Below are 26,228 nucleotides of genomic sequence, written 5' to 3'. Positions count from 1 at the left end.
GCGGAGCGGCTGGGGGGGGGTCTGAGGGGGCGACCGTCCGCCTTCGGCCGTGCCGTGCCCTAGAGGGCGGGGAGAGGGGGGACGCGCCGCCCGGGAGGCCCCTGAGGTGCTGTGGGCTCCGGTGTGGGGTTGGGGAGCGATGCCCGTGAGGCTGAGGGGAAGCGGCCTGTCGGGGGCATGGCGGTGACCTGCCGGGGACGGGAGGCTCCGTCCTGTCAGCGGCGGCTGGGGATTGTGTGGGGTTGGAAGGGACCTTTCAGATCATGGAGTTCCAACCATCAAGCCAAACGCTGACAAACCCACCGCTAAACCGTGTCCCTCAGCACCGCCTCTACCCGTCTTTTAAATATCTCCAGGGTTGGTGATTCAGCCACTGCCCTGGGCAGCCTGTTCCGATGCTTGACAGCCCCTTTCAGTGTAAATTTTTTTTTTTCCAAATATCCGATCTAAACCTCCCCTGGCACAGGGTCCCTTCCAACCTAGATGATTTTATGGTTCTGTGGTTCTAATTTGAGGCCGTTTCCTCTTGCCCTTGGCTGGGGGCGAGGGGGAGACAGGAGGAGGCAGGGAAAGGGCGCTGGGCTGGGGGGACAAGGGTGGAATGGGAGAGGCAGGAGGAGTGAAAAGGACAACTTCAGGGATGGCAGAGACCCTGCTCTCGTCAGGAACTGGTGTCGCCTACCCCTGCTTCATTTTTCCAGCTTTTTTTAAAAAGTGCTTACGTTTTTCTCAAAGTTGAACCCTTCTGGTGTCTGGCCTTCCTTTACATTGTGCCATTATCTAAGGCAGTGGGTAGTGTATAAAGTGATCTACAGCGTCACAGGAGATAAGGATAAAGGAGGAAGGTCTGGATATAAGGCATGGTTTAGGGTGGCTTGTCCCTACTACAGATACTTTTTAAGAAACGGCAGTTTTTAAATCCCCATCCCTCCAGAAAGGACCTGCCCTTGACAGTGTTGCTTTGCTGGAGAACTAGTGAACCACTCTTAATTTCTCCTGCATTCGTTTTCAGGGGCCAAGTCAGGAATATGGCAACCCTAAAAGACAGTAAGTACTGGTCTCCTTTGCTTTTGAGAGAGGACAATCGTTGCAGGAAAACCAGGTGTTATATACTTTAGGTTAGCCCGTGTTGGATAAATCCATACACCATAATGTTGATCCATGGGCTTCCAGCACTTCTTATCCTAAACAAGAGTCCTTCAGAAAAGGTGTTGCTCAAAATGGTCTCAGCCCTAATTTAGATGTTATTTCAGCAAGCCAATATAGTTTTGCTCAAACATCTTTTAAAAATAATTTTACCAAGTGTGCTAAACCATATTTTTGCTTACCTTTAAGATTAATTTATCTCCTTTTATCTATATTTCCCTGTGTATTTATTCAGTATTGAGCAGGGAAAAGGTTGACAGAATGGTTTCACTTTGGTAATGCTTCTTTAAATCATTCCTCATAAGTTCTTACACAGGGATATTGCTTTGGAATTGTGCTTGTCTATAGGACACATGTTTTGTTTTGTTTTCTTTTTAGGTCAGTATTTTTATGAATCTCCTTTTGCCGTGGTCTAAATAGAGGAGGAAGTATATTTTGTGTCTTCATACTGTGAAGTCTTTTTTGTTTCCTCTCCTTGTCATCTGGGAAAAGATGACAATATACCTTAAATTATATATTTGTGAAACAGATAGAAGTGGAAGGAAAGAGAACAATGAATAGATCTTCTGTTGGGCTAAATAATAAATATATGTTGTGTCTGGAGGAAAAAACATACCTATTGTAAAGATGCATTTGGGTTAGCCAGGTTACTGCTTTTAATACTTTCTTACTACAAACACTAAGGTGTTCTATGAGGTTTAATTGTTTATTTATTTATTGCTCTTTGAGGAACTTGGCAAGATACTTTTGGATGGCTGTTACTAGCATTTTATTGCTTGGTTTTGATCATTACGCCCAGTACAGCCCATGACCTTCAACTGTTAACCTTGCAGTTACCAGGCGCTTGAAGTCCATCAAGAACATTCAGAAGATTACAAAGTCCATGAAGATGGTTTCTGCAGCAAAATACGCAAGAGCTGAGAGGGAGCTGAAGCCTGCTAGAGTCTATGGAACAGGAGCACTGGGTGAGAGAAGACTCAATGCACTGTGGGATGGGGGAACAGAAGAGAAAGGCTTTCATGGTGGTGATAAAACACGTAGACTTTTTTAGCCTTTCAGTATTTTTTTTTTTCCAAAAGAATTTGCATCTCTAGGCCACCTTGAATATTCCTTACAAATAGTTTATGGAAAGTGATTTTTAAGAGTTCTAATGTGGCGTTCATTATGATTTCTGACTACTTTGTTAACTTTGTGCAGTTGCATGGTTGGTTTTGATAGTCATAAAAGCACCACAGCTCAGAATTTCTGGCCTGCTTTGGCCTGTTAATGGAATTGTGTCGTATCTCTGTAGCATCTACAGCTACTGCCAGACCTTCTGGCTAAGATTCATCTGGGTGAGATTTGGAACCTCTTTAGATTAGTTAGAATAAGTCAAAGGTATTTTGATATGACTTGTTTGCTTCCTGGCACCCATGAATAACTTACCCACTTTTTTTCCTAGCTCTTTATGAGAAAGCAGAAATAAAGGCACCTGAGGACAAGAAGAAGCACCTCCTTATTGGTGTGTCCTCTGATCGAGGTCTGTGTGGTGCTATCCACACGTCTATTGCTAAAACCTTGAAGAATGAGATTACCAACCTCACAAACGCGGGGAAAGAAGTGATGGTGGTTGGAGTAGGTGACAAGATCAGAGGCCTGCTTCAGAGGTAAAAAGGATGGGTCCCAAAACTCCAACTCCCAAAGGGATTGGTTTGGTGGTTTTGTTTGTTTTCTGCGGTAGAAATGTCAAGGCTGCTCAGAAAGCTGTGTGGCATTCGCAGGAAATTGCATTTAATGGAACTGTGCTAAATTCAAGTTCCTTAAAAAAAAAATAATTTGCAAATATGCTAAAAGGGGTTTTGGTCATCTGGAGTTTTGTGAAACTCCTGCACAGTGCTATTATATTTTTGAAATAAAAGTCTGAAAGCTGGCAACTCTTGTGCTGTTGCAAGTGTGTGGCTATCATGAATCATAATTTAACTGGAAAACAAAAAAGGCAAAATTTCTCTCAGACTTTAATTCAATAAAATGCTTGGTTCTGAACACTAATAAGTTACACTCATAAGCAGGTCTGCCCCACAAGGGCATCTGCTTGTTCTAACACAGATTTGATGTCCCTGCAGGACACATGGCAATTACTTCCTGCTGACATTCAAAGAGGTGGGACGGAGACCTCCGAGCTTTGGAGATGCTTCCATCATTGCCTTAGAGCTGTTAAACTCTGGGTATGAGTTTGATGAAGGCTCTGTCATCTACAATCGGTTCAGGTAAGATTAAACTGAAACTGCACTGGAAAAATAGTGGGTGGAAGGCTCCAAACAGCACGTTGGCTTCATGAAGTAATGTGAAAACTGACTGCAAATTGTCATGTTTATTTCTTGAGGAGTGAGTGAATTTTGTGTGTGAAGAACTGTAGTTTTGGGGTTTTTTTAATAGCTGTGGTTGGAATTCTCTTATGACTTGTACAGTTGGTGCTGTTTTAGTTACAGTCAGCACATTATTATGTCCACGTGGTATCACAGAACCATAGAATTGTCTAGGTTGGAAGGAACCTTTAAGATCATCTAGTCCAACCATCAACTTAAGTCTGATAAAAACCCATCGCTAAACCATGTCACTAAGCTCTGTGTCAACCTACCTTTTAAATACCCCCAGGGATTGTCCCTCAGCCACTTCCCTGGGCAGCCCATTTCAAGGCTTAATAACCCTTTCAGTGTAAAAATTTTTCCTAATGTCCGATCTGAACCTCCCCTGGTGCAGCTTGAGGCCATTTCCTCTTGTCCTATCTCCTGTGACTTGGGAGAAGAGACCAGCCCTCCACCCCCTCCTTTTAGGGAGCTGTGGAGAGCAAGAAGGTCTCCCCTCAGCCTCCTTTTCTCCAGGCTGAACACCCCCAGCTCCCTCAGCCACTCCTCATAAAACTCATTCTCCAGACCCCTCACCAGCTTCATTGCCCCATCTGAGATCTCTTCATCAGGAAGGAGAGATTGCAAAAACTTGTGGGATTGGAAAGCCTGGAGTTTTCTATTCTAGTTTGATTTTAAGCATTCAATTTAATCTCTTCAGTTCAACTAACCCTATTATGCTGGTTTTACACAGGTCTGTCATCTCCTACAAGACCGATGAAAAACCGATCTTCTCTTTTGAAACAGTTGCTGGTTCCGGTAAGTAGTGAACTAGAAACCACCAGTTATATGAAGGGATAAATCACAGAAAAAAAGTACTCTGAAGACAAGAATATGGTATTAAAACATCTTATTATGCTGTTATGTGTCAGAAGTTTACCAGGTTGTTTTATTTTGGCAGTCCAAGGCTTACCTACCAATGTGCTGTGGGGCAGGGAGGTTAAAAAGAAAGCTTGTACTGATTTTAAGGTCTGGGGTGACCTCATAACGGCCTTCCAGTACTTGAAGGGGGCCTACAGGAGAGAGGAGGGGGGACTCTTTATCAGAGAGTGAAGTGATAGGGCGAGGGGTAATGGTTTTAAACTGAAAGAGGGGAGATTTAGATTAGATATTAGGAAGAAATTCTTAACTGTGAGGGTGGTGAGACACTGGCACAGGTCGCCCAGAGAAGCTGTGGCTGCCCCATCCCTGGAGGGGTTCAAGGCCAGGCTGGATGGGGCTTTGAGTAACCTGGTCTGGTGGGAGGTGTCCCTGCCTGTGGCAGGGGGTTGGAACTGGTTGATCTTGAAGGTCCTTTCCAACCCAAACCATTCTATGATTCTAAGATTTTTTTACATTCTCTCTCAAGCAAGGATTGGGCATGTGCAAAACTCTGTCCCTTCCAATATTTTCAGCACTGAACGGCCTGGTTAAACATAATATGCTAATAATGTATTTGGCCTTGGTCAGAAACTGACTTTCTTAGTGTTAAATTGAATGAAAAGACATAAAATACTTAATCTCTCTGCTACTTAAAATTCTGTTATGAAAGTACACACAGTACTTAGAGAAAATCCCTCCACGCTGCCTGAAGTAGAGAAGCAGACTGGCCTAGTGTTTTTTTACACAGCATTATATTATTTTACTAGAAATAGTATATCTTGGATGTCTCCAAGTCTTCTCTTTTCCTATTTTACAGAAAGCCTAAGTATCTATGATGATATTGATGCTGATGTGCTGAGAAACTACCAGGAATTTACACTAGCAAATATCCTGTACTACTCCCTGAAGGAATCCACCACCAGCGAGCAGAGCGCTAGGATGACCGCTATGGACAACGCTAGCAAGAATGCTTGTAAGTCTGCTCTGGGTTTCCCAGGATGTTGGTAGTTTAGCATGAAAAGTACTGACCTCCCAAAAGTACTGACCTCCCAAAATGATAAGAAATGAGCTCGTTTCTCTCTTAATTCCATTTTGAATCTGGGTTTTTTGAGCCCGTTCAACCGGGATTCTCAGCTGAACACCTGAGCCTGAGTCTTTGTAAGGAGGGATCACTGTCAAAGTGTATGAGAAGCAAGACTAGGTAACTGGAAGTGAAATAGCAGATTCTTTAATAAGAATATGAAATACTAAACTAGTCTTGTAATGGCCAAATATTCTTTACGCTCTTCTTGAAGGAGGAGGGAGCCAGACTCTTTTCAGTGGTTCCCAGTGAGAGGACGAGGGGCAACGGGCACAAGTTGGAACATAAGAGGTTCCACTCAAATATGAGGAGAAACTTCTTCACGGTGAGGGTGACAGAACCCAGGAACAGGCTGCCCAGGGAGGTTGTGGAGTCCCCTTCCTTGGAGATTTTCAAGACCCACCTGGATGCTCCTGAGTAACATGCTCTGACAAGCTCTAGGCAATCCTGCTTCAGCAGGGGAGTTGGACTAGATGATCTCTATGGTCCCTTCCAACTCTAAAATTCAGTGAAATTCAGTGAAATTCTCATGTGGCTGATCTGAGGACTTCCAAAATTTTTATAAGCTCGTACCTACTTGTGAGCCAAATATAATTACCACTGCTCGGATGTAAAGGTAAGGAAGCTGAAACTACGATTAAATACTTTACCACCTGTCACGCGACAAGTTGAGAATATACAAGTATTCCCTGGAAGGTGTCCAAGGTGAGGGAGCGTGCCGTTGGCGTTAGCAGGAGACAGCTGGTAGCTCTGAGTGTGACGTGGTGGTGAGACTTGGGTCCTGAGAGGGTGGTGTTGCATGAAGGGTACTGGTGACTGAGTGAAGCTCCCTTTGCCAGAACGACAGTAACTTGAAAGAAATACCAATGTAGCTAATTAACGGTAAAATCTGATTTAAAAGCAAATCATGCTTGCATTGTGTTAAAATAAGTGATGTCATACCGTGGTATTTACTCGTCTGTCAGCTGTTCTTCAGATGTCTTAACTCTGGTGCCTCAAGCAAAATCATCAAGTTTCTAAGTTGTCTACTAGTAGTGTTATCTGTAGGGGAAAAGAATGAAAAGTACACTAAGTCTCTTGATTGTTTCAGTGGATTTACAAGATTGTTTGATACTCTGTCCGTACAGCTTCTCTTTGTCTGTATTTAAGTAGTTACCCTGTGTTTAAATTCCAACCTTAACTCTTTCTAGCTGAGATGATTGACAAATTGACCTTGACGTTCAACCGTACCCGTCAAGCCGTCATCACCAAGGAGCTCATTGAGATCATCTCTGGTGCTGCTGCTCTGTGAGTACCTATATTTAAACAAAACCAGTGAAATAGGAGTTGTTGTGGAGTCATGTCGTGCTTGTACGTCTGGTTCCAGTCTGGTTAGAGGGGAAGGTTACGGCATGTAAGTTGTTGTGGAGTCATGTCGTGCTTGTACGTCTGGTACCAGACTGGTTACGGTACGTCTGGTCCCAGTCTGGTTAGAGGGGAAGGTTACGGCCCTAAAACTGAATGGAAAGCACTCCACGGGGTGACTTCCAAGTTCTTTGGCTTGTGCAGTTCTACTAACAAGTGTGAAGTTTGACATGAAAAAGCTGCTAAAAGAGATCTTTAGCCTCAATGGATTTTTTGGGGTGGGGTTTTTTTTTTTGGCTTTGAGTGGGGTTTCCCCCATCCTCCTTCCTCCCTGGGCTTCTCCTGCTCTGCTCAAACAGCCCGGGAGAGCAACTCGGGTGAGGGAAAAGCATTGGAGAATAATCCAAGAGTTTGAGGCTGGGATCAGGAGGAGGAGGGAATTCCCAGGGTCTGAACGTGTATTTTACTTTGAAATTCAGTATTTTGCTTATTTCCCTGAGAAAGAAGGGGTGTCAAGGTGTGTGCTGCAGGTTCCAAACCTGTGTTGTAACCGTGGAGCTGATGTATATGACATTTAGCAGCTAAAAAACGGTGCTGTACTGGGATGCAAATATGTTTTAATATCATGTGTGTTTACAAACTGCCTGGAATATAAACCGTACTGCAGTTAAGTGCTGTATTGTGCTCCTCACAATACATTTGCCAGTTATAAATACGTGCCTAATTTTGCCTGAATTTGCATGAGTTGCTTCTTAACCTGCTTGTTCTGTTTTTTCCTCGCAATACCGTAACCAGGGATTAATCGGAAAAAAGCGCTTCAGCCAAATCCAAGAGGTAAAGTTAACGATGTAGAAACTAGATCGTGTTTTAAAGGGAATTAACACAGACAATCTTGAAGTCAGATGAGGAAATGGGAATTCAGTGGTGTTGGTCAGACAAATATCTTTTCCCTAAGAGGGGAAACTGCCCGTTGCTTGTTTGATTCTGAACAAAAAGTTCTTAAATGTTAATAATTTTAAGCAAAAGAAGTCCATGAGAGCGTACATCCAGATTTGACATAATTTTCTGTGGGTTTGGGTGGTTTTTTTCTGGATTATTGGATTCGTTTGCAATTACTGCTTTTAATTTTTTCTTAGTATCTTGACTTTACGCAAGGACTTAAAAATATCTCTAATACGAGGTTGTAGCTAAAGAGATTTCCATAGCAAAATTAAGTAGATAAAGATATTTCAAACTTCCAAGGAAAAATAGACTTGATAAAGAGTTTTGGGGGCAGGGGTAAGGAATATTAGCGAGTTGAAGTAGTCTTAATAATTTTAAGCAAAAGAAGTCCATGAGAGCGTACATCCAGATTTGACATAATTTTCTGTGGGTTTGGGTGGTTTTTTTCTGGATTATTGGATTCGTTTGCAATTACTGCTTTTAATTTTTTCTTAGTATCTTGACTTTACGCAAGGACTTAAAAATATCTCTAATACGAGGTTGTAGCTAAAGAGATTTCCATAGCAAAATTAAGTAGATAAAGATATTTCAAACTTCCAAGGAAAAATAGACTTGATAAAGAGTTTTGGGGGCAGGGGTAAGGAATATTAGCGAGTTGAAGTAGTCAACTTTGGAGGAGACAGAAGTTTTAAATAATAATAAAAATAATCATTAAAAGGGTTTTAATTTATTTCAATTCTTCTTCCAGGTGAAGAAGAGCTCATCTGAGCACACGGTTTAACCTGCCCGTGTCTGTGTTAACAAGATCGCTCTGTTATTTTGTGAAAAAAAGGGGTAAAACCTCAGAAATCTGTAAATTCTTACAATAAACCACCTACATGAAACAAACGTCCCTGGTGTTTGAATATCTGGGTTTGAGTTGACACAAATTCTTTTTTTTTTTTCATTTTGTGTGTGTGTATATATATATATTTGCATGCTATATGATACAGTAACACTGCAGTTCTCAGCCCTCGCTGGGCATGAGAGGATTTTAGAAAGGATAAAATGTGAAAAATAATAAGAGCACAGCAGAAGTGGAGGAAAGAAATGGTCCTGGTGCAGCGTAACCATAGAAGCAGCAAGCAATTCCCCGCTCTCATAATCTGCAGCCTGCCATTTTTTAAGGATAATTTTATTTAGAACCCTTTTTAAATCACTTTTTGTCTTTGTTTCCTTTTCTGCCCAAGTGTGGGTGGCACCGCTTTGAGAGTGCAAGCCCAAAAAGACAGATTGTAATTTAGTCTGGTCAAGTTGAGAAGTAGCCCCATCATTTAAACAACTTGCATTTTTTTGAGGTAATCCTGATGGTTTATATTCCCATTTTTCTCTGTAAATTTATCCATCCTCTCTGTTCTCTTCCATCTGAAATTACATCCCTATTAAGGAAGAATTTAAGGCTATAGCTGGCTTTCTTTTCTGTTGGCAAAGTGGAAAGTGCCGCGTGGGCACCAGGAGGACCTGCCAAGGGTCCATCTAGGACCCTTCTCCTGTTCCATTTCTCACCCCCCACACAACACATCCTGGACTTCCTCTCAGACATAGCTTCTGCAACCTCCAGCCTTCCCTTATTCCCCCTTTCAAGACACACAGGACTATCTCACATGCAGGTCCACGTAGCTAAGGAGCAGCACGTCCACACCAGGAAGTTCTTTCCCAGTCCTTGAATCCCATGGTCATAGAATCATGGAATACTTTGGGTTGGAAGGGATCTTTAAAGGCCATCTAGTCCAACCCCCGTGCCACCAGCAGGGTCATCTTTGACTAGATCAGGTTGCTCAGAGCCCCATCCAACCTGGCCTTGAATGTTTCCAGGGATGGGGCATCTACCACCTCTCTGGGCCACCTGGGCCAGGGTTTTACCACCCTTGGCATAAAAAAAATTCCTTCTATCTAGTCTAAATATACCCTCTGTTAGTTTAAAAACATTACTCCTTGTCCTTCAGGCCCTTCTAAAAAGTTTGTCTCCACCTCTCCTCTAGGCCCCCTTTAGGGACTGGAAGGTCCGAGGTCTCCCCAGAGCCTTCTCCAGGCTGAACAACCCCAGCTCTCTCAGCCTGTTCTCACAGCAGAGGGGCTCCATCCTCTGATCATCTCTGTGGTCTCCTCTGGACCTGCTCTGACAGGTCTATGTCTCTCCTGTGCTGTCCTGTCCCAACAGGGACCCCTGAGGGACACCACTTGTCACCGATCTCCACCTGGGTATTAAGCCATTGACCACCACCTTCTGAATGCAACCAACCATTTAGTGTGAAAATTCATTAATGGGCTTCATCCAGATGATTTAATGGCAAGGTATTGGCAGCAAACATTTGCTGTCTGTGACTACGGGGATGCATTGTGTCCCACAGCAGAGGGGGAAACCCAGGGATGGGGAGGGCAGACACCCAGCTGTCTGTCCAGCTGAAAAAAAAAAAAAAAAAAGAAAAATAATCCAACAGGGGTTTACATAGATAGTTTTCAGGGAATCATGGAATTGTCAGAGTTGGAAGGGACCTCTAGAGATCATCTGGTCCAACTCCCCTGCCAAAGCACGATTACCCAGAGCACATCACTCAGGGCTGCATCCAGGCGGGGCTTGAAGGTCTTCAGAGAAGGGGACTCTACACCCTCTCTGGGCAGCCTGTGCCAGGGCTCTGCCACCCTCACCAGAAAGAAGTTTTTCCTCCCATTTCCTCACCAGTGCAGAGCAGAGGGGGAGAATGACCTCCCTCCACCTACTGGCCACACTCTTCCCTACGCAGCCCAGGATCCCATTGGCCTCTTGGCAACAAGGGCAAATTGCTGGCTCATGGAGATCCTACCATCCACCAGGACCCCCAGATCCTTCTCCGCAGTAGTGCTTTCCAGAAGATCCATCCCTAACCTATAATGGTGCCTGGGGTTCTTCCTCCCCAGCTGCAGGACCCTACATTTGCCCTTGTTGAACCTCATTAGGTTCTTCTCTGCCCAGCTCTCCAGCCTCTTCAGGTCACACTGGATGGCAGCACAGCCCTCTGGAGTGCCGGCCAGCCCTCCCAGTTTGGTATCATCAGCGAACTTGCTGAGAATACGCTCTGTCCCCTCACCCAGGTCACTGATGAATATGTTGAACAGGACTGGGCCGAGTATCGACGCCTGGGGGACACCGCTGGTTACAGGCCTCCAGCTTGACCCTGCTCCATTCATGACAACCCTCTGAGTTCTGTCACACAGCCAGGACTCAGTCCACCTCACTGGATGATGAAGAATGTCCAGCTTTCCGGTACCAGCTGCCGTTGCTGCTTGTTTAAATGATGCGCCCGGGTTCTGCTCCGGCGCCTCACGGGAACGGTCCCCGCTCGGCCGCTTTGGGCCTGCGGAGGAGCCGCGGTCCCTCACTGCCGGTGAAGCCCAGCGCTCCGAAAGGCCGCCTGACACCAACTTCTCCTCACAGCGCTGTAAAAAACACCGATTTCGGGGATTTTGGGGGGCGAACTCCAGCCTCTCTGTTATGAGGCGCGACCGTTCCGCCGCCAGGTCCCCTCCGTCCGTCCCGCCCAGCCTTGCCGATAGCCGAGCGCTTGATGCGCCCCGGCGTTTGCGCCTCGCTGCGCTCCGCTCGATGCGCTCGGCGCTGGACCGGCGGGGCCTGGCGCTGGCGGCGCGGGGAGGCGCGGCGGCCAAGATGGCGGCGGCGGCGGGCTGTGCGTGAGCTCTCCCTCGGCCCTCCCGGCCCAGGGCGGGCCCCCGGAGCGGCACCGAGCCGAGCCCAGCCGGCATGTGCGAGACCTACTCGCGGTGGCTGCTGCGGGTGTCGGTGGCGCAGATTTGCCAGGCGCTGGGTTGGGACTCGGTGCAGGTTTCGGCCTGCGACCTCCTCACCGACGTGCTGCAGCGGTACCTGCAGGGGCTGGGCCGGGGCTGCCACCGCTACTGCGAGCTCTGTGAGTGCGGGGCGGGCCGGGCCGGGATGGGGTCTGTGGGGCTGTGCTGGGGGCGGGGGGAGAGGGGCTGCGGCGAAGGACGCAGTCGTTGACGGCTGAACGCGGTCCCTGGGAGGCTTGAGCCAGGGGTGTCTGGACCAAGCGACCTCCGTAAGTCCCTGCCAGCCCCGGCCGTTCTGTGAAGGGGGGCTGGGGAGCAGAGTTGTGGGCTGTGTGGAAGGAAGCTGTGGGGTAGCACTGTGGAGGCATGGGGAGGCCAGCTGTGGGGCGGGAGGCAGTGTAGGGGGGTGCTTTGCAAGGGGAGGGTGGTGGAAATGTGGCAGAAGGGCATGGGGAGGTGGGCTTTGGGCAGTGCTGGGGTCTGTGGGGCATCGGGTGTGATGTGAGTGAGTGGGGGAGAGCAGGCTGTGGGGCAGTGTTGTGATGGCGTGGGGAAGCAGACTGTGGGGCAGTTCTGTGGGGAGAGAGCATGGGGAAGGGGTCTGTGGAGGAAGGTGAGGGCATGGGGGGGTGATCAGGCTGTGGGGCAGCGCTGGGGCTGTGGGGGGAGATCAGGCTGTGGGGAGGTGGGTTGTGGGGTGCTCCAACTGGGGGAAGATCAAGGGGAGATGGGCTGTGAGAAGATGAGAGGGGAAGCTGTGGGGCAGTCCTGGTGCACAGGGGCCCTAGCCTGAGGGAGAGGTGGGCTGTGGGGCAGTGGGTCTGGGGTGTTGGCATGAGTGAGGAGTTGAGGCCGTGAACTTGGGGACGTGGGGAACCGTGAACGTGGGGAAAAGGGAGCTCTAAGGCAGTGGGTCTGGGTGGTGGGGAGATGGAGGTGCTGCCCCATCTTCTCTGCAGTGTAGCAGGGTATGTGGATGGGAGGGGGAGGTGGGAGTGTTGGCCCTGCTGCTGGGGCTGGGGTCTGTTGGATCTGGAGGGGATGTACTGGGAGTGGAGAATCATAGAATGGTTTAGGTTGGAAGAGACCTTAAAGATCATCTAGTTCCAATCCCCCTGCCCTGGGCAGGGACACCTCCCACTAGACCAGGTTGCTCAAAGCCCCATCCAGATTTGGAGCCTTGGACACCTCCATGGATGGGACGTCCATAGCTTCTCTGGGCAACCTGTTCCAGTGCCTCAGCACCTCCAGAGTAAAGAATTTCTTCCCAATATGTCATCTGAATCATCCCTCTTTCAGTTTAAAACCGTTATCCCTCATCCTGTTGCTCCACTCCCTGATCAAGAGTCTCTCCCCAGCTCTCCTGTAGGTCCCTTCAGGTACTGGAAGGGGCTCTAATGTCTCTGCGGAGCCTTCTCTTCTCCAGGCTGAACAACCCTGACTCTCTCAGCTTGTCCTCATGGCAGAGGTGCTCCACACTTCTGGTGTCATCTCTGTGGCCTCCTCCAGACCCATTCCAGCACCGTATGGGGGTGGGCAGGGATTGTCAGGAACTGGGGTGGCTTGGGGCCATATACATGAGGCTGGGGATGTGTATGTACAGAGGGAAGTGATGGTACTGTGGGGCTGGGAATGTGGGGAGGAGAGGAGCATGTGGGTCTCCAGTGTGTGAAGGCAGAGATGCAGGAGAGTGGTTTTTTGGGACAGATGGAGCTGTAGCACATGGGATGTGGGAAAGTGATGGGGCTTCATGTGGGAGGTGTGGAGTATGTGTATGGAGAACAGGAGGGATGGGGCTGGGGATAAATTTAATGCACGTGGCACGAGGTGTGAGTGTCCTCATGTGGATGCAGTGGAAGAGGTTTGGCTGGATACGTGTGGGACTGGAGGTAGCCAACACCACCATTGAGGTGACACCTGCAGATGGAGCTGGGAGTGATGGTGGGGGGCAGGATGGCCAGGACCTCAATGGATTTGGGGTGAGGCTGTGCTGGGGTGGAACTGTGGAAGGGGTAAGTTTACACCAAGTGAGAGAAGAGAAAGAAAGGAGGTCTGTGAGTCAGAGTGAAGGACTTTGGCTGGGTCACGGAGGAGTAAGAGGTGACAAGTATCACTGCTGGGGCTGGCAGTGCGACAGAGGATGAAGTTGTGTGTCCCTCAAGGTTGTCCCTGCAGAACCTGCAGTGGAGGGACTGAGCAGGGCAGATGACCTGCTGGTACCTGCAGAGTACACGGTGTGGGAGGACAGGATGTCCTGTTGCTTGGGTCAGTCCTGGGGGGATGAGGGGGTGGTAGGAGTCTGTTGGGTGTGGGGATGTCCCAGGAGGGGGTGTCAGTGTCCTGTTGGGAGAGTGTGGGGAGGCGCTGATATGTGAGGAGAGGGAGGCTGTCAGGGTCACTGCGGGGTCTGAACACAGGGAGAATTGAGGGGACATGAGCAAGGCTCGGGCTGTCGGTGGGGTTGGAGGGTCACGAGTCTGTGGGGGGGAGGCCCTTTGCTGCCCTACATTAGGGGCAGGGAGGGTGTAATGTGGTGGGGAGGGCAGCAGTGACATGTGTGCAGAGATGGAGCTGTCGGTGCTGCTGATGGATCTGTAAGTGCTGGGAGGGAGATGAAGGGGGGTGCACAGTGTGGAGAAACTGGGGGGAGCAAGGGTGCCCTGAAGGAGTGGGTATAGGCTCTGTGTGTGTGTGGAGAAACCGGGCTGCTTCTGCCTCCTGTGCCGAGAGAACTACCTTCCAGTAGTATGAAAAGCACTACTGAGGAGAAGGATCTGAGGGTCCTGGTGGATAACAAACTTTCCATGAGCCAGCAATGTGCCCTTGTTGCCAAGAGGGCCAATGGGATCCTGGGCTGCGTAGGGAAGAGTGTGGTCAGTAGGTGGAGGGAGGTCATTCTCCCCCTCTGCTCTGCACTGGTGAGGCCACAGCTGGAATCCTGCATCCAGTTCTGGGCTCCCCAGTTCAAGAGAGACAGGGAACTGCTGGAGAGAGTCCAGCGTAGGGCAACAAAGATGATGGAGGGATTGGAGCATCTCCCTTATGAGGAAAGGCTGAGAGAGCTGGGACTCTTTAGCCTGGAGAAGAGAAGGCTGAGGGGAGACCTTGTCTATGTTTACAAGTATCTAAAGGGTGGGTTGAAGGATGATGGAGCCGGACTCTTTTCGTTGGTTCCCAGCGATAGGATGAGGGGCAACGGGCACAAGCTGGAACATGGGAAGTTCCATTCAAATATGAGGAAGAACTTCTTTGGGATGAGGGTGGCAGAGCCCTGGAACAGGCTGCCTGGGGAGGTCGTGGAGTTCCCTTCTTCTGGAGAACTTCAAGCCCCGCCTGGATGCAGTCCTGAGTGATGTGCTCTGGGCAACCCTGCTTTGGCAGGGGAGTTGGACCAGATGATCTCTAGAGGTCCCTTCCAACTCTGACAATTCCATGATTCTGTGATTCTGTGAGAGGGATGTGTTTCCTGTTCCTTGGGCGTTCTGGGGATCTGTGGGGTTGTGGGTTACCTCTGCTCTGTGTGTTTGTGGGGGGAGAAAAGTCCTGGAGAGCCCCTGGGGCAGAGCTCAGAGCTGCTGCAGTTGGGTCTGGCAGCAGGGAAGGCATTTAGAGCAGTGGGGCTTGGAGCTGGGGTGGATAACGTGATTGCCTGCCTGAAGTGCTGGATGAGAAGAAGGTGACTTGCTGGTGGTGGATTTGGGGCTACTGTAGCCACCACCAGTTCAGAGAATGCCATGGGGTTTGCAGGAGGTTATGGGAGAGGTAACAGGGATGGCAGCCCTGAGCTGTGCAAATGGAAGTTCTGTCCAAGTCGTAGGAGCTGTGCTAATGACAGTATCACAACTGTGGATGAGATAAGTATCATAGAATAGTCAAGAGTTGGATGGGACCTTCAAGATCATTGAGTTCCAACCCCCCTGCCATGGACAGGGACACCTCCCACTAGACCAGGTTGCTCAAAGCCCCATCCAGCCTGGTCTTGAACACTTCCAGGGATGGGGCATCCACAACCAGAACTTGCCCTACAAATTTAAGCTCTTTGCTACAATGAATGGAGATTTTGGAAGGGATTCTGTTGCCTAAACGGGTGTCTAGTTCTATAGGGTGTCCAACATGGCTGCTAGGTGTTAATCTGCAGGTGAAGGGAGAGTGTCAAGAGAACGGGGCCGGTCTCTTTTCAGTGGTGCCCAGGGATAGGACGAGAGGAAATGGGCGCAAACTTGTACATATGAGGTTCCCCCTAAGCATGAGGAAGAACTTCTTTCCTATGTGGGTGGTAGAGCCCTGGTACAGGCTGCCCAGAGAGGTGGTGGAGTCTCCTTCTCTGGAGACATTCCAAACCCACCTGGAGATGTTCCTGTGCAACCTGCTCTGGGTGGACCTGCTTTGGCAGGGGGGTTGGACTAGATGATCTGCAAAGGCCCCTTCCAACCCCATATCATTCTGTGATTCTGAAGGTCTCCTGGAAGCCAAGTGATGCTCTGAACATACCTGGTCCTGCCTCTGTTTCTTGATTTCAGGAATAATTGAGATCGAGCCTGGCGCTGCCAGTTTTACTGAATTTAGGAGGGACTTAGAGATATTGCAGCAAACTCTTGGAGTTCTAGGTTGAGTAGGTTTCCTTGTACGAGCTTTCAGCAAACCTGAGAGCTGGCTGGAATTGAAGCTTTGTATGGTCAGTCTGGAAATGGGACTGTTAAACCAGTAGCACCAGTGAAGCTGCTGCACCTGTGAAGTCCAAATCTCAACCCGAACAGAAATGATCTTTAAAGAGGTTAAAGGGGACAACAGAGAGAGTTTGGGAGAACTGGGCTATGGGGTGAAAAAAGGAGCGTCCCTGGGTCAGACCTGTCCTTCGACACGGTTAGTACACATTTTGGGGAGATGCTGTTTTTACTGGTTCACTGCTTGTGCCGGAGAGGAATTTTCCATCAGCGTTGCCCCCTCCCCAGGCTTAGCTGTGTCTGCCACTGGTGCTGCCGTGTTTGTAAGACTGGGAGGAAAAGGTGCAGAGTTGGTGAAAATACAGCGTTTTCTTTGTGGTGCTTGAGAAATTGGAAGTGCTTAGAAATGAGGAATGTCTGTTGCTTTGGGTGTGCTCGCTGAAAGTGGGGAAAGGAGGGTTTTTTCCCAACTCTATGAACGGAGAAGGAATATTATGGTCTTTTGGGTCTGGAAGGGGTGGCTGACACCCCAGAGGGCCGTGCTGCCATCCAGCGAGATCTGGACAGGCTGGAGAACCAGGCAAGGAAGAACCTCATGAGGTTCAACAAGGAAAAGTGTAGGATCCTGCACCTGGGGAAGAAGAATGTTAGGCATCAATACAGGTTAGGCATGGACCTGCTGGAGACAAGCTCTGAAGAAAAGGATCTGGGGGTCCTGGTGGACAACAAAATGACAATGAGCAAGCAGTGTGCTCTTGTGGCCAGGAGGGCCAACAGAATCCTGGGCTGCGTAGGGAAGAGTGTGGCCAGCAGGTCAAGGGAGGTCATTCTCCCCCTCTACTCTGCACTGGTGAGGCCACAACTGGAATCCTGCGTCCAGTTCTGGGCTCCCCAGTTCAAGAGGGACAGGGAACTACTGGAGAGAGTCCAGAGAAGGGCAACAAGGATGATTCAAGGATTGGAGCATCTCCCTGATGAGGAGAGGCTGAGAGAGCTGGGACTCTTTAGCCTGGAGACGAGAAGGCTGAGGGGAGACCTTATCAATGCCTACAAGTATCTCAAGGGCGGGCTGAGGGAGGAGGGAACCAGACTCTTTTCAGTAGTTGCCAGTGAGAGGACAAGGGGCAATGGGCACAAGTTGGAACATCAAGGGTTCCACTTGAATATGAGGAAGAACTTTTTCACAGTGAGGGTGACGGAGCCCTGGAACAGGCTGCCCAGGGAGGGTGTGGAGTCCCCTTCTTTGGAGATTTTCAAGACCCACTTGGATGCAGTCCTGAGTGGCATGATCTGACATGCTCTGGGTGGTCCTGCTTTAGCAGGGGAGTTGGACTAGATGGTCTCTATGGTCCCTTCCAACTCTAAAAATTCAGTGAAATTCAGTGAAATTTATTTTTTTCTTTTTTCCTTTTTTTTTTGTGGAGAAAGGGAATATTCTGTTTTCACGCCAGTGATATGCTATTTCTTGTATTACCTCTCTTAAAATAATTCCTGGATTTATTTATTTAAAAGGGTTGTAAAAAGACATCTGAACGCTCAGCTGATGTCTCCCTCTTTTTTTTCAGAACAGTTTCCTTTGGCTCCTAAAATAAGTTACGGTAGAAACCCAGCTCGGGATGAATGGGCTGAATTTTGCCATGGTTTTGCATAAGTAGCATTAATTAAATTCCGATTGTAGCGTCTTTATTGTCGGTGTGTTATCTGGGAGTCAAACCAAGTGGGGTTGGAGTTAGCAGCGCTGTCAGCTGGAGGGACAGCAGCTTTGTATTCGGAGCTGAATGGATTTAATTCTGACGTAACCAAACCAAGTGGGGTTGGAGTTAGCAGCGCTGTCAGCTGGAGGGACAGCAGCTTTGTATTTGGAGCTGAATGGATTTACTCTGACGTAATTGAGCCCGTGTGGTTTTTGCTCTGAAAAGCGTGTCATCTCCGAGCGCGTATTTTTCTCCCTTGCAAAAGAAAATGATGCCTTTCCCAGCTGTGTTAGATCTTTGTTCCAGCTGTTACATCCCATTAGGAGAGCTCCGGTCAAGATTTTCATTACTTTTCTGCTGTTGTTTCTTTGCATTTGCGGTGGCTGGGGTTGATGGGGAGCTTCTGCGGCTGCAAAAGGATTTGCCAAACGGGTTTGAGATGCGTTTGATGCCGTGAAATGCTTGTGAATAGTGGGGTGGGGGTGGAGGAGAGAAGGAACTTAGAGAAAATAAGGGTTTTTCCTGGTAAAACACACCACGTTACGCTGTTCAAATTTGTGGAAAGCTTATGAGAGGAAACCTATTCAATATGCTGTACACTTCACACGTGGTTTTATCCTAAAATTTAAATAAAATATTTGAAAAACAGCGCTGGAGTATGTAATTAAGGTATTGAACTACAAAGCAGACTGACATTGTGTGGTTTCCGAGAGCGGAGTTCTGCTTTTTTTTTAAAATTTTATTGGTGTTTGTTTTAAGCAGAGGTGAAAAGGGAAAAGCTCTCTGTTACATGCCGCTCCGTTTTGCGCTCACGTTTCACATGGTTTGGTGGAGGCGACAGCACAGCTGGTGCTTTGGGTGAACTGCTGTGGATTTTCTAGTATATTTTGGGTTGGTTTTTTTTCATTTTGGGGAACTATCCAGTGAAGACAGACGGTATCTGCTTCATTTGCTGTGAATTTAGCTTGGCGGTGGGATGGTTGGTTATAGACGTGCAGAATATATCGTGTTTTACCTCTTAATTTAGCACATTTCCAGTAAGGCAGTTCAATTTCCAGTATATTTACGTGGGTGGTGATTTCATGGGAGAGATGAGAAGGGGAGTCACGGTTTATGCCCTCAAAAAACCTGATTTTTCCACTCCATTGCTTTAAAAAGCAACCAGGTAGAAGATACTTCAATTTAATCACTGAGGGCACCTGGGTGTATTTCAGCAGGACAAATTTAGATTCTCTGCTGTTAAAACTAGAGGAGTAAAAAACTAAATAATGGACTTTGAGGTGTGTTGAATCTGGGAGTGGGGGGTTTTGTTACTCTTTTCTTGATTTTTCAGTCTTGAGCATATGCTGAAAGTTGCTTCCAGTGAGGAAATGAAAATAAAGTTTAAAAGTTGCTCGTTAGTCTGATTTTGTGTAACTACTTTTTTTGAAGATTATTTTTATGTGAACGTAGAATAGTAGAATATCTCAAGCTGGAAAGGACCTGCATGGTCTCCAGTAAAGGAAAACTTGACTTCATTACAGCAAATCTCTGCTTGGGAGAACACAAGCAACAGACCAATCTTTTCATGGGGAATCACCACAGTGGAGAGAATAGACCTGGCATCAACCAAGTTTTGATTTCTTTCTACTTAAATTTACATTGTCACATTTTTTCATATTTCTTAGTTTTAGTTCAGTCATCAGTATCTAATAATAATCTCTATCAAAGTGTTAGATTTTGATGGTTATTTGGATGAGCTGATTCCCTGCACTGGTGTGGAAGGATCGTTGTAACGAATCTCTATCAAAGTGTTAGATTTTGATGGTCACTTTGGATGAGCTGATTCCCTGTGCTGGTGTGGAAGGATCGTTGTAACAAGGATCTACCCAGGGCCCATAACAGTTGTTTTAAGCAATGAACCTCTTTATGTCCTGATAACCTTAAATGTTGCTGGTTTTAAGCTAATTAACTTCTTTCTGGCTACAAATAAAGGTCAACTTATTTTTTTAGCTTGACATTTATGAGGTTACCAGGAGAAGGAGCAGACTCTGAGCAGCAATAGCAAGATGATGCTTTTGCCTGCTTGCTAACTACATTAATAGGACCTTTTTCCCCCCAATGAAGTGCACTCAAACAAGACATATATATTTATTTAATAAATATATTGTGTGTGTTTCTGACTGTTCTTCTGGATGCTGGGTGGAAGCGATGTGTTGTTCTTTTGAAAGAGTTATCCTGGGATAACTATTTACTGTAGATACAGAGGTATTTCATTGTGTAATGTGCTGGAGCACAAGGAATCTGGAATAGAGCTTGTAATAAAAATACGGAGGAGCTACACCTAATAATTTGCTGGTTAAAATAAAGCTAAAAAAAATAATCTATTTTATAGCAGACATGAGGGTCAACGCTGAGCTATTTATAATAGCTCAAGGGTCCGTGCTGGGGCCAATACTGTTTAACATTTTTATCAATGATATAGACAGGGGGATTAAAGGCACCATCAGCAAGTTTGCGGACGACACCAAGCTGTGTGGTGTTGTCGATACACCAGAGGGATGGGATGTCATCCAAAAGGACCTGGACAGGCTGGAGAGGTGGGCCCAGGTGAACCTCATGAGGTTCAACAAGAGCAAATGCAAGGTTCTGCACCTGGGCCGGAACAATCCTCACCATCAGTACAGGCCTGGGGGTGAGGTATTAGAAAGCAGCCCTGAGGAAAGGGACTTGGGGGTGCTGGTGGACGAGAAGCTGGACATGAGCAGGCAGTGTGCAGTTGCAGCCCAGAAGGCCAATCGCATCCTGGGCTGCATCAAGCGATGCGTTGCCAGCAGGTCCAGAGAGGTAATTCTTCCACTTTACTCTGCTCTGGTGAGACCTCACCTGGAGTATTGTGTGCAGGTCTGGAGCCCTCAATATAAGAAGGACATGGACCTGACAGATTTAGACTGGAGATTAGGAGAGGGTTCTTCACTGTGAGGGTGGTGGAGCACTGGAACAGGTTGCCCAGGGAGGTGGTTGAGGCCCCTTCCCTGGAGATATTCAAGGTGAGGCTCGACGAGGCCCTGGGCAACCTGGTCTAGTTGGGGGTGTCCCTGCTGACTGCGGGGGGGTCGGACTAGATGGCCTTTGGAGGTCCCTTCTGGCCTGGGCAATTCTACGATTCTATGATTCTATAATAGACTGTACATGTTGCATGGGTAGTGGCTCATTAATTTTTCTCAATATATTTATTATTAGTTATTATTAGTTTCCCAATTACAGCTCCCTTTGAAAAACCAGGTGTGAAACTAGAAGCTCTCTGTTCTATACGTTTGTTAAATTGTCACCGATTCATGTGACCTTTGAGCCAGGAAGGAGGAGGTGCTGGGGGTGGGTTTGACAAAAGTGAATCAGCTGTTCCTGAGACTTTAAGAATTCGAGAATTTGAGACTTCAAGAATTTGAGAATTTAGGGAAAGCAAGATAGTTTTTCCCTAACCCTCACCCATCCCCTCCCAGTTTCTTTGGATGACACAAGCATTGGTTAGCTTGATTGCTGGGGGAATTCTTGTGACTTTTGCAAAGATAACGAGGCTTTAGTGGCTTCTAAAAAATTCATTTTCCCCACCAACTGAAAGTGAGCTTTTATTGCTTGAAAGGTAGTTAGTGCATCGTCCCCATTCCATTTGGTTTGGTTTTCCTTGTGGACAGCTGGGATTATCAGCAGGGCAGAGGGCTGGAAACCAAAGCTGTTTATGACCTGGAGTTGACTTGCTGTGTGACATTGCATTAATTATTTCACTGCATCTGAATTTTTAATTCACAATTATCTGGAGAATATGGAGACAGGTTCAGTATGTACAAATTAAACTCTTCTTTTTCTTTTTTTTTTTTTTTGGCATCGTTTGCTTACAGAAAAAAGCCTAAAACTAAATGAAAGACCAGGAGAGTATGTTACATGTTTGTCAGCATTCTCTTTCATGTGTCTGGCTTCTGCTATTTTAGTGAATTTTTATTGAAGGAGGGAGAGAAAAGAAATGCTAAACTGTTCAAATACAAGTATAAAGGCACAAGTTTTTATTGGATAGATCACCTGAAATTACATTTAATGCACTTTTGTGCTGGGTATATTTCCAATTGATACATCTTTTGATTTAAACACAGATAGGAAACAGGCCTGAAACTTTTCTTTGTACACTTTTCCAGCTGAGGACACTTTCTGATGAGTCTCTTTGTCCCTGTGACACTTGCAGTGTTAAGAACTCTTTTAGCTTTTAATCAACCTTATGACTTGGCATTGTCTCTTTGGAGGCAAATGTCAAAGATATGGGAAAATTGATTCTTTTCCAGTTTTTTTTTTTTTTTAACCTACTTTCTAACACACATAATGTTTTTTTGATATGATTGCTTAAATATTTCCATGTTTCAATTACACTTAGTTGCGTCTCACCACATGTTCTTAATAAGCACTTGTAGGAAGAAGTCCTTTTTGGCATTTCTAACTTGCTAATCATGTCAGTACACTTTTTTGGAAGTTAAAAAGATCCCGTGCAGATCATAGAGTCATAGAATTGTCTAGGTTGGAAGGGACCTTTGAGATCATCTAGTCCAACTGTAGAATCATAGAAGGGTTTGGGGTGAAGAAGGACCTTAAATACCATCTAGTTCCAGCCCCCCTGCCACGGTCAGGGTCACCTCCCACTAGACCAGGTTGCTCAAAGCCCCTTCCTAGGAAACTCCCAGATCTAGGAAAAGACCTTTTCCTATTGCAGGGATGAACTGGACTAGACTTTTGCCCAGAGTAGATGCTGGTGCAGATGCAAAGAGGCGCAAGGTGAGCAAGGTGCTCAAACCCCAGTAACTGGGTAGGTGGTATGGGGCATATCACAGTCCTGTGCCCCACGTTGTCCAGCTGGGAAACCTATTGCAACGTTTTCCCTGCCTGGGCACTTGGTTTTTCTTTCCAGGGAAACCAGACCCAAGCGTGGTGTGTGTCCCTGCCAGTGGGTAGTGCTTTCCAGATCTGAGAATGGGAATGAGCACTGTGAAGCTCACCATGAATCCCCCCGGTCCTCCAAACAGCACAGGCAGTGATTTCAGGAGCATCCGGGGAATAAATATGCTCTACTTCTGGGCTCGTTGAAAAGTTTTGAGAAGTTTGAACAGTTTCCCCCAAGTTTTTCATTGTAATGGGCTGTCTAACTTGTGCCTGTTAAATCTTGACACCGTAGAAAATGGTTCAGTAAATTCAAAGGTGCCTTTGTAGAGCAACTAAAAATGTCAACGCAAAATTTCTTAGCTGCGTCAATTATCTAAATTTAATTTTTTAAGGGTAAAACACCCTTCTGTCTCCCCAGTAACTATAGGGATGTCATAACTACTCCAGAGTGGTAGTATCCTCTTTTAATTATGTTTTTGTAAGTCTCCGCATTTCTCTGTCCTTCGAGTCTGCGGGGGAAATGAGTATTTCACTTGTACTAGATATTATTCAAACACAAAATCCAAGATGGTTGGTGTCGGGGGGGGGAGTTCATGTTCTAAACAGAGACGGACAAAAGAAGTGATAACTTGGTCTGATCTCCCTTTTTAGCCGTGGAGAGAATTAAAACACAAGCGACTTGCCCAGAGTCACACAAGAGGCCAGTGTTACGGAGCCGAGAATCAAAACCATAATCTGAGTATTACCCTTATCTTCACTGAGAAGGGAAATTCTAGAACAACAAATTCTTATTTTCTAAATGTACCTGCGGGCGGGAGTTGGCCCAGGGGTTTGGGATTCATGCAGTGATGTGAGAACCAGCCCCCTCCGACTGCTCCGGCTTCCAGATAAACCCAGAAGAGATTAGGTTAAAGGACAAACAAAAGAGCATCCCCCCCCCGGTTGCCGAAGCTGAGGCTTCACAGTAGCGATTGTGTTCCTTCAATAAGCACGGGCTGCTTTTCCATAATTGTTTTTTTTTATAAAGTAAATCACAGCTTATCATCGTGTAAGGGTGTAATATCTTCATAAGCCAACTATGCGGAATTTTAATAATTCAGTGTAATTTTTATTGAATTCAAAGCAAAAATCATTGTTAGGGTTTAAGGGCATCTTTTGTCACGTTATTGTTATTATGAAAAGTTATGATGAGTCTCAAAGTGGTGCCTTGGCCACCAAAGCCGGTGCCCAGTTCTCCCTCCGGAGGCCATCAGAGGGATTTCCCTCTGTCAGGTCAGGGAAACTGAGGCACTTAGAGGATTTTGAACTATTTTCAAAGATAGTTCAAATATTTGAGCCAAATTACACGTGTAGAACAAACTGCATCCATTCCTGGACTGTTTTCTTGGAGGTCCTATTAAATTTAGACCCTGATTGCTCAGCCAGTGAGGTTTCACTGTGCTTTTGGTAAAGATTTTTGTTGTAGAGTCAAACTTAAATTGCACCTGAAGTAAATCAACCCCTGAAGTTTAGTATAAAATATTCTCTCCTTATCAAACCACTACTTAATATTCTCTATTTCATCCGGGAGGTATATCTAACCGGTAGGTAAAAGTGACTCATAGTTTTTGAAGCCTGTAGATTTCATCTGGTGGAAAGATACTATGTGAAATATTTTTGTTATCAAGAGATACATGAGATACCTTCTTTTTCTTTTTCTTTTTTTTTCTTTTTCTTTTTTTTTCTTTTTCTTTTTTTTTCTTTTTCTTTTTTTTTTTTCTACCCATAAACTACAACTGGTTCAACAAAATGAAATTGTTCATTTTCTAAATTGGAAAAATAACACGTAGTCTGTTACATACTGGTAAAGGAGCGCTTTCTTGGGCTTGTTTCCTTCATCTGAATGTACATTTTGAAATTTAAAACTATTTTAAGTGCTGGTGTTAATTGGCTGTTGCCAGGTAAAGCTGCCTGTTGCTGCTCCCTCGGTTTTGCACGGTTTGCTTCTTGAGGTGCCGTTTTTATCCAGTATGAATTGAAACTAAGTGGTACAAAACACTTTTACATGACAGTGTGTTTTTAGCCTGAAACATCGTGTGAAAAGAACATTAAACCTGGCAGAACTGTGGGGCTGTGATCTCCCTTACTGGTGATATTGGTGGTGAGCCGAAGAGGGTTATAATCTCTTAAGTGTAAACCTGCAGGTTGATTTTTTTTATTATTTTTTTTTAAACTGTGGGGCTGTGATCTCCCTTACTGGTGATACTGGTGGTGAGCCGAAGCGGGTTGTAATCTCTTAAGTGTAGACCTGCAGGTCGATTTTTTTTATTTTTTAAATTGGCTTTTTTGCAAAAATGTTGTTCTCTTGTGTTTTGTGGTTTTTTTTGTTACAGATGGCCGCACAGATCCGATTTTGGATGATGTAGGTGATGCCTTCAAGCTCATGGGGGTTAACCTGCACGAGCTGGAAGATTATATACACAACATCGAACCCGTCACCTTCGCCCATCAAATCCCTTCGTTTCCTGTCAGCAAGAACAATGTCCTGCAGTTTCCCCAGCCGGGGAGTAAAGATGCAGAAGAGAGGAAGGAGTACATCCCTGATTATATGCCACCCATTGTCTCCTCTCAAGAAGGTGGGAAATTAATCCTTTGCTTTAAGTTTTGGTCCCTGTGTGTCCGCGTGTTTGGTCGCATCCTCGAGTGGTGCTGCCCCGTAGGGGTTGCACGGAAAGGACCCCTCTGGGTGTTACACAAAAGTGGTTTCAAAGCAGGTACCAGTGCTGTGACAAGCTCCTTTCCCACTCTTGCACTTTCCTCCAAGATTAACAGGTGACAAAATACACAGTGTTAATACACTTTTTTTTTTTCTAGTGCGTTTAAATGTTAAGTTTTCGGACGACAGCAGAAATGAATGCTTTTTATTACCATTTATCTATTCACCTCCCTCTTTATATATATTGCAAGAGCTTACGTCGTTTGGCAAAGGTAAAGAATGAAAGGTGCCGAGGCTGGCACAGAATTCCCAGCTCCTGACAGCCGGGAACAAAAAGCTGCTTTTGAACAAATTTAACGCAAAAAAAAAACCCAAAAAAACAAACCCTCCTCCAGTTAAAATCGAGTCAGATTTAAAATAAGGCACTGTGCCTGCTTTTCCTTCTTATTGCTAATGTTGATTAGGGTTTCCTCATCACTCTTCCCACTGCTCTCCTTCCCTTTCTTGTGTAAAAGTCCGAGGCAGAGGCAGGGTTTGGGGAGCCCTGGAATGGTGAAACCAACTACAGAAATGCTCCAAGCCGCAGTTCGCCGGGGAATTTCAACAGCAAAATACTTTTTCTGGTTTTCAGCTGCATGAGACTTGATTGCTAATAAGATAAACCTTTTCAAAAACACGACCTAGTTTTAA

The 26,228-nt window shown here is 46.3% G+C and overlaps 2 protein-coding genes across 3 annotated transcripts in view; both read left to right on the top strand.

Annotated features, from left to right (window-relative positions):
- ATP5C1 (ATP synthase, H+ transporting, mitochondrial F1 complex, gamma polypeptide 1) overlaps window positions 1-8,646 on the top strand; it is an 8,861-nt gene extending 215 nt beyond the window's left edge. The window contains exons 2-10 of one of the 2 annotated variants that reach the window (XM_014949107.1): window positions 1,013-1,047; window positions 1,980-2,111; window positions 2,588-2,792; window positions 3,249-3,392; window positions 4,225-4,289; window positions 5,209-5,364; window positions 6,663-6,759; window positions 7,612-7,650; window positions 8,507-8,646. In XM_014949107.1, coding sequence (XP_014804593.1) covers window positions 1,013-1,047; window positions 1,980-2,111; window positions 2,588-2,792; window positions 3,249-3,392; window positions 4,225-4,289; window positions 5,209-5,364; window positions 6,663-6,759; window positions 7,612-7,618 — 841 coding nt within the window. In that variant the 3' untranslated portion in view covers window positions 7,619-7,650; window positions 8,507-8,646. The remainder of the gene's footprint in view (window positions 1-1,012; window positions 1,048-1,979; window positions 2,112-2,587; window positions 2,793-3,248; window positions 3,393-4,224; window positions 4,290-5,208; window positions 5,365-6,662; window positions 6,760-7,611; window positions 7,651-8,506) is intronic. The other variant, XM_014949108.1, reaches the window with a different exon arrangement.
- A 2,779-nt stretch (window positions 8,647-11,425) lies between these two features.
- The window catches only part of TAF3 (TATA-box binding protein associated factor 3), a 138,978-nt gene continuing 124,175 nt past the window's right edge, over window positions 11,426-26,228 (top strand). The window contains exons 1-2 of the mRNA XM_014949113.1: window positions 11,426-11,702; window positions 25,216-25,458. Of these exons, the coding sequence (XP_014804599.1) occupies window positions 11,537-11,702; window positions 25,216-25,458 (409 nt within the window). The 5' untranslated portion in view covers window positions 11,426-11,536. The remainder of the gene's footprint in view (window positions 11,703-25,215; window positions 25,459-26,228) is intronic.

The sequence above is a fragment of the Calidris pugnax genome, unplaced genomic scaffold, assembly GCF_001431845.1.
Source record: "Calidris pugnax isolate Ruff unplaced genomic scaffold, ASM143184v1 scaffold125, whole genome shotgun sequence".
Taxonomy (NCBI): Eukaryota; Metazoa; Chordata; class Aves; order Charadriiformes; family Scolopacidae; genus Calidris; species Calidris pugnax.
The sequence above is the reverse complement of the archived record's forward strand: the minus strand, read 5'-3'. Positions and strand labels throughout refer to the sequence as shown.